Here is a 12,061-nt window from a genome sequence, read left to right on the forward strand (position 1 = left end):
GTCGAATATTTTTTTTTATACCGTTAAATGGTCTGAATTGTCAATGCAAAGCTGGTGCCTTGGGTCCCCTGGACTTCAAAATCACCTGGAAGTCAATTGAAGCCGTCATAAGGCGCGGGTCCCACCACTGCGGCTCCACTAAAATTTCAGCTGGTCGAGGCAGCAGAGCAGCTGATGGCGCTGCTACAGCGCGTCAAGGCTGCAACTCCAGCAGCGGAATTTTCTATTAGAGGCAGCATTGAACCTGATCCAATCATCTCCAAATTTCCCCCGTCTCTCGATTTCTCCAGCGCTTCAGATACGTCTCCTCGCCCCGTCGACTGCGGCTTCTTCGACAGCCAACCCGTCATGCCGTCGCTTTGACGTCAACATCGCCGCTGAATATGCAACCTCAGGACATCCGCCTTCGGCTGGTGATCCGTCGCCACGGTCTCCCAGAGGTCAAGCTTGTGTGGCCGTGTTCCTGCTCGGAGGATCTCACCATCGCAAAGGTTTTGGAACAAGTCAACGAGGTCGTGCCACTTGAGAGCGGCGAATGGGGCCTTGAGGACTACGCTGTAGAACTTGCAGATGGAAATGGTGCAAGTTTCGAGTGTCTGCATTTCCAGCAAGTTGGTCGTATTCTGAAGGATGAGGACCAAGTTCTGTGAGTACTTCCCCCCCTCCAAGTGTCTTTCTTATTACACCTTGCCTCCTCATTCTAGAGCCTCTATCGTGTGTCTAACCTTGCTGTAATAGTATTCGATCGCTCCTCACCGGGGACTTGAAACGACGACGGCTCAGCGGACGACATCAAATCTCTGACGACGGAAGGCATTTGGTCGATGGTCTCCCTTTCGGCAGGCCTTGGCTGAGAACTCCCCGCGACCGCCCTCAAATCGAACTGCCCCCACGAAAACGTATTCGTGTCAACTACGTGGATGAAGATGACGATGGCGAAGAAGAAGAAGAGCAGTTTCTGCTAGACGCGCCACGCCCATCCCGATATGAGGTCCCCAAGTATCCCCAAGTCCTAGACCTGGTCGAAAACCTACGTTACGATGACGAAGAGGATTTACAAGACTACGAAGAATATCAAGATGACTCGAGTTCAATGTCCGACGCCTCTCCTCATACAAGACCCAATGTCCAAGATCAGTCGGAAGAGAGCGAAATGGACGATTTTACCGATGAGGAGGAGGATGATGAGGATCTCGAAACGGAGCTGCGACTGCTCAGGGAAGAGGCCGGTGCTGAGGCCCACAGCCTTCAAGCAAATGATTCCAATTCCTCCCAATACGAAGAGGAGGATATTGAATCAGACGACCAGCAGGACGGATTTGACCCAAATCAGATCTTTAATTCCACGAAAATGGCTCCAAGTCCGTTCAGCACGGTAGCCCACTCTTCGGCCACACCAGTTGTCAACGATCACGCCAACGTACCTGTCGAAATTCTCATGACCGTATTTCAGATAGCATTCCCGGAGTTGAACGGCGACATCAGGACAATTCTCAGGCGAACGAACAAGGATCTGAGGAAAACTTATTTGTCTCTCAGCATGCTTTGTGAACCGCTTTGCACTTTTGATCAGATGATGGACGACTCGTACTTTCTTCTCGCTCCATTTGCGCGCCGCGATGGGGGTGGTAGCGTTCCCAAACAGGTCGAGCAGGCGAAGTTATCTCCCCTTGACGCTCTCAAGGGGGGAGCTAGAAAACCACCACTCATTGAAGAGGTCGAAGAGACTGACGATTCCGAAGAATCTACAACTAATGGCGCTCCAATATCTGCCCAAAAATCGAAGCAGAGCCAGAATATGAGCAGCGACGAATCTTCGGACTCGGATTTTGACGATGCAAGGGTGGCAGATGGTGAAGTCTCTGCAGTGGAAGAGGATCCCGCCAGCAGTTCCGAAAGTGACTCAGACAGCGACTCGTCAAACGACTCCAGCGATGATTCTCTGGATAATGATTCATCAAGCGAAGAAGATGACCAGATTAGCGATCAGCCTGTGACAGCCTTTGCCAATGAGAAGTCAAGTGACGTCTCGTCAGACGAAAGCTCCGATGACGACAGTGACAGCAGCAGTGGCTTGGATGATGCCGGGGACCATGTTCAAACTGTCCGCAAGAATCGAGTCGAAAGCTCTTCCGATGCGAGTAGCAGCGAGTCTAGTGAATCGGATTCAACAGATGATTCGGACTCTGAGTCTGGAGTGGAAGAAATCTCATCAAAACAACCAGTGCTATCCGCGGCTCAACAACGTCCTGCCACGACTACACGTCGACCTGAAGTTCAGACGCCTGACAACCTGCAAGTCACTGGTCTTACGCGAACACAAAAGCGGAATGCGAGAAGGAGACGCCTCAAGGCCTTGAAAGACCTGGAGCCTGAGCAACTTAAATCGGCAAACAGTGCCGAGGGAGACGCCTTGATCGAGGATTTCTTGGCGCGAAAGAAAGCCCTCCTGGCTGCTATTCTTGATGAAACTCATGAAGGTGGCAATGCAAACAACGAAGCAGAGATGGGAGATGCCCCTTCTTTGGATGTGGCGCAAGAAGAGGAATCACGAGAGACGAACACGAATGCTCCCAATGCGGGCCAAGCTGAGGCGTCAGATCTCAAAGACGAGCCAGCAAAGCGTCATGCTCGTGTTGATATGGGTGCAGGCCGACGGCTTGTGTTTGGAGCTTTGGGCTTGAAGACTCCGGCGAACAAGGCAGACGAGCAAAAAATTCGCGACAGTCTGATGAAAGATGTTCGACCTCTTGTGAACCCACGGGTGATGCAGGACAATGGTGCAGATGACACCAACGAACAGCCGCCGGACAATAACGAGGGCGAGGATACAGATTCCTGGAGGGAAAAGATCATCTACAAAGCTGTGGAGTGTTGTCACGAGGATATGACACTTAGCGAGCCTCCATTCCCCTTTGTCCAGCGCTGGGATCCTCAACAGAAATATGGCGCCATGAAAAAAAGGAAGCGCGCATCGGAGAACTATCAAGCTGATACATCCTATGATGACTCGGCATATTACTACGACGAGGAGTTTGATGAAGACCAGTACGTGGCAGAGACCCGGAAGAAGAGCAGAAAGAAGAAAGGAAAGTCTGCGAGTCTTCAAAATGGCAGCGCAAACCAGGACGAGCAAGACGTGGTACTCGACTATGACGAGGCACCCATCAAGAGCAGCCAGTTCACGGATGTGGACGATCTTCCATCTTTGCCCACAGATATCAAGGCGCTGCCTCTTCTAGAGCCTACATCAGCTCAGCCTGGCATGGTCATTACTTGGAATCAGCTGGTCATGTCAAAAGCTACGAATTGGCAGCCAGAGATGCTACCGGTTACTGGCCTGATAGTTCCTGGAGGCGAAAGCGGTGCAATTCATGTCATCTTGGCAAAGCGAGACCGCGAAGATAATGAGAAGATGTACGACGAGTTCACTGGAGAGCGAGTATACGGCAAATTTGAAGTGCCCGATCTGGACGGAAGTGGTGAAGAAGAGGACACAGGATTCAGGTCGTTGCAATGGACAGAGATGATTGAGCCTCGTATCGTGCAAGAAGCGCCCGCCGATGAAGTCGCACAACCGCCCATGGAAATTGCAGCAGCGGCTGTGGAGGATGAGATGCCGTCGGGCCATGCCAAGGTAAGCGAATTCCAGTCGGGACAAGATTCTTTGGAGAGCGGATTCAGCACTGGACAGGTGCGAGCTGCTATTGAAGATGATTTGATGCACGATTCATTTGGCACGCAAGCCAACCTAGAGACTGTTTCAATACAGTCTGGTCAACGATTACCGCGGCTGGATCTTTCCATGTCCGAGGTGCAAATCAGCACTGCTAGCAATAGCTTCGAGCATGTCGGCCACAACTACCCCAGAACAACAGACGCTCAACTGGAACACGTGCTGACCGTTGCCGCCAACCCCCAAAATGCACACTCTCCAAAGCTGAATCGTTGGACAGAGCGTGGAGACGAAACAGTTGCTGATCAAGAGGCAGAACTAGGACCTAGCCTAGCGGATGCCATGGCAGAAGACGTCTCGAATTCTGGCACGCTTGCATCGAAGAGGACGGAGTCGTCTGAAGATAATAGAGGAAGAGAGGAGAGAGGGGAGGAGGGTAGAGAGGAGGAAGGACGAAACTCGGCGCACGGCGGCGATGATGCGTCGATAGCGAACCACCCAAACACAGTCATTGCCTCATCGCAGTTCAGCGTCCCTAGTGGGCGACAGCCACGAACAAGCTATTCTATCGCAGAGGCTGTGCACGACACAATTATCCCCGAAACATTACCACAACTACGCGAGACCACACCGATACAAAGCCACTCGAAATCGCAGAGCACACCGTCTAGCCCTGCCAGCAGCAGCCCTTTTCCATCATTGGAGGAGATATTCATGTCAGCTCAGCCGACACAAAGTTCGGGGAGGAGGCGAGAGACGCCTTCATTATCAGCAAGCCAATCTATTCCTAAACGGGACGTAGAATACGAAGAAGCAATGCGCAAGCTTGACGAGGGACATGAATCAGATCTCCTACTAGAGAAGAAAGAGCAAGGAGAAGAAGACGTGGTGGTGGAGAGGAAATTGTTTCCTAACGCAACACAACCATCGTTACCCGCACAACTTTTGGATGAGGACCTACCTGCGCTGCAGACTTCTCTTTCTCAATCCGAGAAGAATAAAGAAGACAAACCGCAGTTTATTATTCCGGCTGGGAGCCAGATCATTGTCTTGAGCTCTAGCCCAGCCTCAAGTAATGGCGTGCCTGATGAGGATAATGGGTCAGAAGATGAGAGAGGGGATCCTGCGCGGAAGAGAGGTTCACTGCCTACAGGCCCTGGATGGGTGAGAAAGGGTTCCCGGATCGAAAGGCATGCGTCGGGCAATACGAGAAGGCATGCGGTAGCGGCTCCATCAAGAGCTAGTCGGCAAAGGCGATCAGACAATGAGGCTCTGGCGATGGCACCGCTTGTGAGCGCTGTGAGCAAGTATAAAGGGCGGAGAGGGAGAGGGAGGGGGAGGGGCTCTACCATGCAGCAATGAATGGTATTAGGCAGTTACTTGTATGAAGCTTGGGGTATCAGGAAGAGCCTTTTGGCAACGATACCATGTATAAATTAATTTAGAATCAAGTGCATAAACGCATTCAATAAAGAAGCCTGCTGTGCTGAGTACATGTGCCTATTTTTGATGATACCCAGCGAGGTCACCAGATGCGCTGTTTGCGCTGGTAAGGCGCCTACCTACTAAGGTACTCGTTGCCATTCTATTCTATTCCCCTCACACAATGGCTATGAGTAAATACCTATTGTCCACAAAGTGTATGGTCCACAAAGTGCAGGCATTTTAACCTTCGTCCTGTTTTCAGGATTGGCTGTGATTTTCTCGTTTCATCGTCATACGAGCAGTCACCGTTCTGATACAGTATCACTGTTTCGTGGGATCGACGACTGCTAGGCAGCTGCAGTCACCGGTGATATTTCTGCCTCCTGTAAAAGGAAAAATGGTGGTTACGCCACGGCCAACCGTGATTGATTTTAAGAACACGGGCGGCGCGTTTCACTACGCCGAGTATCACATGGCTGCGGTTATGGTGGCATGATTGGCTGGCCTTGTTCCAGTGCAGTGAGCTGGCGATGGCTTAACTCGAGCTGCTAGTGGGAACAAACACCAAGATTGAATAGTGGGCTGCAGACGAGTTAAAGTGCCTGTGCCTGTGGTGTGAGCACACCTGGAGCCAAAGAACGGGTCAGGGCTGATGTGCAGGAGAGGAGAGGGGGCTTTGCATGGATGGACGGGGCAAAAAGGGGACGAGGATCGCCAGCCAACCATTTGGGGCTTGAGCGGCGCGTTTTGGGATTTCGCATTTCGTTGGAGCACAGGCGTGTGTCTTTGGGGTTGATGATGCGGGAATGATTGGTGAAAGAGGAGCGATGACGAAGGGGTTTAGGGTTTTTACATATTGTGGTGCATGAGTTGGATTTACTTGAATTTACTTGAAGGTTCAACGAAGCATCATGGTAACTGGTTTGCGGTGTTGTAAGAGGGATATAAAGGGCGCTGATGAAGGACAGTGAAACATTGACGAGAGCGTTTCTGAGGCGTGCGTGTTTGACAATCGAGGTCGTCAGCGTTCGTCGGGCACGAATGGCGGATTGACTCATTGTTTGCCTTTTTCCCTCTCTACTCCTCTTTCTCATCTCTTGTAATCTTCTCCGTCTTTGATTTTAAGCTTTCTTTTGTATATCTTGGGTTTGCGTACAAGCTTTCACGCGGGGGGCGATATTGCGATTTTCACGATTCCCCGATTTTCTTGTTCTGCTCCAGCGACTGATCTTTTGTATGTATATGCTTTGCACTGCCCGATTACATCAGGCGGGTGTTTCAGCGAGTGAAGATCTGGGAGCAATTCAGCATTCCTTTTTCTTCTTCTTCTTCTTCTTCTTCTTCTTCTCCCTCTGCGGCATTCTTGCTGCCGAATAATTCCATCATCTGAAACTGCGACGTCTCTCGCTGACGTCTACGATCTCCCATCGCCCAAAGTAAGAGTTTCCGCAGTGGGGCCGGTCCCTCCCAGCACTGCTCACAGGCGCTGTCATGCGACACCCAAAGCGCCAGTCATGGTCTTGTGCCGGTTTCTGCCTTGTCTTTCTTTTCTTCAACATTCTCACCAGCCCGGCATTTGCACTTCCTGCGACGCCGTCTGCCTCTATTCCAGCGTCTGCCACACCTCCAGCATCTTCAGAATCTTCAGAATCTCCCCTGCAGACGCTGCTCGCGCCTTCACGGAACAGACCTTGTTCAGTTGTGTCAGCACCGTCGCCGGGCCTCGGCAGCGAGACCCCACAAGCCACCGAAAGCGCCGCTCCAGGTGCCTCGACAGCGACCTCGACAGCGCCTGAGAGGATCCCGCAGCATTATTTGATCCAGCTTCAAGACCAAGACGCAGACGCAGGCATCGACCCCGAGTCGGCGGCTGCGTCTCCTCCTCCTCCTCCCTACAAGCCCATCGTCACGCCGCCGCCAGACCAAGACGCACAGCTGGCCAAGATGGGCTACAGCATGACGACGTTTTACACCTGCGACACCATCGGCGGCCAGGAACACTGCGGGTGGCACGTGCCTGTGCTCAAGGCGGATGGACCGACGACGAGGACCGACGTTCGCGTGGTGCTGGCTGTGGTGAGCTGTCTGGCCGGGATACTGGCCTGGGGATTGGTGTGAAGGAGGTTTTGGATGAAGATGGGGGGAGAGAAAGCGGAAGAAGGTTGGATTTGAATCATCTCACGGCAGTAACTTTGGGAAATGGGGGAACACACACACACACACAAAAAAAACTTGGGAAAATACTTGGTACCTGTTGTTTTGCTGTAACCGGATGTATGGTAACGGATGGCTTGCTGGAAATGATTCCTTTTTGGGAGGGATGGAGGGAGGGATGGCTGGTTGGCTTGTGCTTTATTGCTTTATTTTAGGCTGTTGATGATATCATTGCTGGGACGGGTCGTGGATGAGTTTATTTTATGAGCTGGGCGTTGGGACGGATTATACCTTTGAGAATGGCTTCATGTATTTCTTTTGTTTTACTCGCTATTTACTGTCATCACTAGGTTAGACTGATACAATCAATTTTTCACAGCGACACATGCATCGCCTCTGCAGCTCAAGGGATCACACATTGCCACCAAGCCCATGTAGGTACAGCATCATAGAAGCTGGAGCATTAATACGAGCCGTATTACCTGTAAAAGTCCAGTGCAACAGCAGCTCCACAGCGGGGTTGCAGTCCGGCAGTGGGGCGGCGGGGTAACTGCAAGTACAGTAAAGCGCAGACGAGCTTTTGCATCCCAAGCTCCAATCAAAGCTCCATCATCACAAACGCCTTTCGTTTCCTGCTGTCGGTCTATGGAGTACAAGGTGCCGGTTTTTCCAACCACATCGCCTCGTCTTGTCTTGTTCCCCTCCTTGCCCCTTTTCTCCAATCAATTCCAGATACCGATACCCAGATTAGACTCTAAAACAACAACTTCAACAAGATGCAGGTCCCTCTCATCCGTCTGCAGTGCGGCGTCAACTCGTACGAATGGGGCAAAAAGGGGAGCGAGTCGGCCGCCGCCAGATTTGCCGCTGCCACGCCCTCAGACAATCTGTCCATCCAAGCTGACAAGCCCTACGCCGAGGTAGATGCAAATTCAATCATTGGACTCTTTTTTTCTTTTCTTCTCTCTCGCTGTATTCCTGCAGCTGCTAACTCCACGTCGTCGTAGCTATGGATGGGCACTCACCCCTCCAACCCCTCCAAAGACCTCACCACTGGCCGAACCCTTCTCGATCTCTGCGCCGAAAACCAGCTTCTTCTCTCCGAATCCGTCGCTTCCAAATATGGCGCCAAGCTGCCGTTCCTCTTCAAGGTCTTGTCCATCAACAAGGCCCTCTCCATCCAGGCCCATCCCAACAAGAAGCTCGCTGAGCAGCTCCACGCCCGGGACTCGAAAAACTACCCCGACGACAACCACAAGCCTGAGATGGCCATTGCCATCACTCCCTTTGAGGGACTCTGCGGATTCAGACCTCTGGGAGAGATTGCCCACTTCTTGGAGACGGTGAAGCCATTGAGAACTCTGGTCGGAGAGAACGAGGCATCTCAGTTTATCCAAGCTGCCAAGCAAGAAGGTGGTGACGAAGCAGCAAAGAAGAAGGCGCTGCAAACGGCTTTCGGAGGCTTAATGTCATCCTCCCCCGAAGACATCGATAGAGAAACCGCTAACCTCGTTGCGCTCGCCAAGTCTGAGGGTGCTGACTTCGCTGCTGGTGGTGTGTCATCCACCAAGGGCGCCGTCCTTGCGGAGCTTGTTACTCGCCTCAACGGCCAGTTTGGCTCGGATATTGGCATTTTTGTCCTCTTCTTCCTCAACTTTGTCACGCTACAGCCCGGCGAGGCGCTGTTCCTTGTCGCCGATGACATCCACGCCTATGTGTCCGGCGACATCGTCGAATGTATGGCAGCTTCCGACAATGTCGTCCGTGCTGGTCTTACGCCCAAGTTCAAGGACGTATCCACCCTGGTCGACATGCTCACCTACAACTATGCGCCGATCGACGAGCAAAAGATGACGCCCACCGAGTACCCCTATGCGACGCTTAACCGGGAGGCCTACAGCTCTGGATCTTCTGTCATGCTGTACGACCCTCCGATTGAAGAGTTCAGCGTTGTGCGCAGTCTGCTTCGTGGAGAGGGAGCCAAGGCCACTTTCGACCCCCTGGAAGGCCCCAGCATCGTTATCTGCACCGGTGGCAAGGGCACTATCGCCGTTGGACCGACAAAACAGGAGATCAAAGAGGGCTACGTATTTTTTGTCGGATCTACCGCCGAATTGGTCCTGGAATCTGCCGTCGGACAGGACGAGGAGTTTACTACGTTCAAGGCATTCTGCGAGATTGACGCATCTGGAAAGGAGAAGTTGTAATCTTTAAAAACCTTATTTTTTTCTTTCTTCTTTTCCCCTCCACATTATATAAAAATGAAACGAATTCATGAGCAATTGGCGTTTTGATAGGGCCGACACAGAACAATCTAGAAATAAATTTTCAGAACACACTCAGGTAGAACATGTCACTTCTTCTTCTTCCCGACGCCACCACGTCATCGCTGCTGCTCCGAATCTCGCTTTCATGACATCCTGATTCTCAACTAACATGTCCTCTCATTGGGTGATGCAATCCCAAATACTAGTAGATCACTGCACTTCTGCATCCAATGGCCTGACTCACTGTTGATCGCATCTCCTGTTGTGCATTTTCACGTGACGGCTGCCGGATGACTCATCCATTGCCCCTCCAAGAAAACATATTCAAGAAACACCTACCCCACCACGCTCGAGATACCTTATCAACCTTTTTGTTATCCGCAATCCAACATGGCTGAAGAGACGAACCCCCCCGCTCCTGTTTCTACAGGCGAGAACGCCGCCGCTGATGCTGCCGCTGATGCTGCCGGTCCCTCCAAGAAGGCCGCCAAGAAGGCCGAGGCCAAGGCCAAGAAAGAGGCGCTGAAAGCCCAGCGAGCTGCTGAACGAATTGCAGTTGCCTCAACCTCCAACGAGCCCGAAGAAGACCCCGCCAAAGATTTCTACGGCCCCGCCACTCCGGCCCTGCTCGCCTCTTTCTCGGCCGATGCTGAAGACGTCACCCTTCGATCTATCAGCGAGTCTCACATCGGAAAGAAGGTTGTCATCCGGGCATGGCTCCAGAACACACGTATGCAGGGCGCAAAGATGGCCTTTGTCGAGCTGCGTGAGGAGGGCAATTGGGCCATCCAGGGCATTGTCGCGGCTACTGGTGATGCCAAGGCCGAGGGCGACTCTGCGCCTGTCATCAGCAAGCGCATGGTCAAGTGGGCGGGAGCTGTCAACCCCGAGAGTTTTGTGACGGTCGAGGCAACGGTCGAGAAGCCTTTCGCCCCCGTCAAGAGCTGCCGTGTTTCCGATTTCGAGCTGCACATTACCAAGATCTTCGTCATTGCTGCTGCCCCGGCTACCCTGGGCATGACAATGGCCGCGGCGAACCGTGCAGTCACCAACTTTAGCGATGAGGAGGTCAAGCCCGAGGAGGGTGCCCAGGAGAAGGAGGCTGAGAGTGGCCCTCCAGCCGCCTCTATGCTGACTCACTTGGACAACATTGTCATGCACAAGCGATCGCCCGTTCAGCAAGCTATTGCCGTATGTTGTACGCTCATAAAGTTGGGTGATTTTGCCGTACTAACAGCAAGCTGTAGGATATCCGTGTCGAGGTCAAGCACTTGTTCCGCGATTACCTGAGGGAACACGGATTCAAGGAGTTTGAGCCGCCGTGCCTCATTGGAGCTGCTTCAGAAGGCGGCGCCAACGTTTTCGCCATGCCCTACTTCAACCAAAAGGCGTATCTTGCTCAGTCACCCCAGTTCTATAAGCAGTTTGAGATTGCTGGTGGCCGAAAGCGCGTCTTCAGCATTGGACCCGTGTTCAGAGCTGAGAACTCCAACACCCCCAGACACATGACTGAGGTATGCTTGCTCTTTATTCTTTACTGCTGGATTCTCTTTTTGTCTTTGCAAGCTAACGTGATGTCTCTTCTCAGTTCACCGGTCTCGATATGGAAATGGAAATCCGCAAGGACTACCATGAAGTCCTTTCCATGCTTGAAGGTGTGCTGCTGCACATCTTCCGTGGTATTGAGAGTATGTTCCGTACCTCCTCCATTGAAATCTCTTGCTCCAACTTGCTACTCTCGTGATCTCTATACTAATCGAATTCACATAGAGCACTGCGCTGCCGAAGTCGAACTCATTCGTTCCGTCTATCCTTCCCAGGAGCTTCTCCTCCCCGAACCTGGAAAGGAAGTGCGCTTGACATTTGCAGAGGCCCAGAAGCTGCTTCGTGAGGAGGGTCCCGAAGAGTTCCGCAACGTTCGTGACGATGAAGATATGTCAACACCGCAGGAGAAGGCCCTGGGTGCGCTGGTTCGTGAAAAGTACAAGACCGATTTCTTTGCAGTCGACAAGTTCCCCGAAGCCGCGAGACCCTTTTATGCCAAGGTCGACCCTGCTAGCAAGCCCAATGAGCCAGTCACCAATGCCTTCGACATGTTCCTGCGTGGACAGGAGATTCTGTCCGGTGGTGAACGTATTGCCGACCCCGATGAGCTTGAGGCTCGCATCCGTTTCAAGGGAGTTGATCCCACCAGCGCTGGAATCAAGGAGTACATTGGAGTCTTCCGCCAGGCCGGTGTACCTCCTCACGGTGGAGGTGGTATCGGCCTTGACCGTGTTGTTGCATGGTATCTTGCTCTGCCTAGCGTCCACTTGGCCGCCTATTACCCAAGAACACCCAAGAAACTACTGCCATAGATGTCCTAGAAAAAGATGGTGCTACAGCATTGTATGATGTTGGTGTTTTGTGGCAAAATAAAATACCAAAAAGATGAATAGAAAGCCTTGAGTTGAGTGATCAGAGAGTACTGGTATATGTTTATTTGCGCCTATGTGCCCCGAGTTTTGAAGTTGTATACATAATGAGCTGTAAGGTAGTA

General features: G+C 52.1%; 4 protein-coding genes across 4 annotated transcripts; all 4 read left to right on the forward strand.

The window, feature by feature from the left end:
- Positions 1–383: 383 nt before the first annotated feature.
- On the forward strand, positions 384–5,038 carry TRIVIDRAFT_62494 (uncharacterized protein; the record flags this gene model as incomplete). The annotated part of the gene is made up of 2 exons (XM_014104549.1): positions 384–646; positions 739–5,038. 2 exons carry the CDS (start codon positions 384–386, stop codon positions 5,036–5,038), a joined length of 4,563 nt encoding a protein of 1,520 aa, XP_013960024.1.
- A 1,554-nt stretch (positions 5,039–6,592) lies between these two features.
- TRIVIDRAFT_229760 (uncharacterized protein) lies at positions 6,593–7,636 on the forward strand (the record flags this gene model as incomplete). Its single annotated transcript, XM_014104550.1, has 1 exon — positions 6,593–7,636. One exon carries the CDS (start codon positions 6,593–6,595, stop codon positions 7,217–7,219), a length of 627 nt encoding a protein of 208 aa, XP_013960025.1.
- A 335-nt stretch (positions 7,637–7,971) lies between these two features.
- TRIVIDRAFT_85530 (uncharacterized protein) lies at positions 7,972–9,585 on the forward strand (the record flags this gene model as incomplete). Its single annotated transcript, XM_014104551.1, has 2 exons — positions 7,972–8,175; positions 8,263–9,585. The coding sequence occupies 2 exons, from the start codon at positions 8,032–8,034 to the stop codon at positions 9,460–9,462; spliced, it is 1,344 nt and encodes a 447-aa protein (XP_013960026.1).
- A 316-nt stretch (positions 9,586–9,901) lies between these two features.
- Positions 9,902–11,983, forward strand: TRIVIDRAFT_85534 (uncharacterized protein; the record flags this gene model as incomplete). Its single annotated transcript, XM_014104552.1, has 4 exons — positions 9,902–10,713; positions 10,770–11,036; positions 11,111–11,210; positions 11,293–11,983. The coding sequence occupies 4 exons, from the start codon at positions 9,913–9,915 to the stop codon at positions 11,877–11,879; spliced, it is 1,755 nt and encodes a 584-aa protein (XP_013960027.1).
- Between the last annotated feature and the right edge of the window lie 78 nt (positions 11,984–12,061).

The sequence above is a fragment of the Trichoderma virens genome, assembly GCF_000170995.1.
Source record: "Trichoderma virens Gv29-8 chromosome Unknown TRIVIscaffold_3, whole genome shotgun sequence".
Classification (NCBI taxonomy): Eukaryota; Fungi; Ascomycota; class Sordariomycetes; order Hypocreales; family Hypocreaceae; genus Trichoderma; species Trichoderma virens.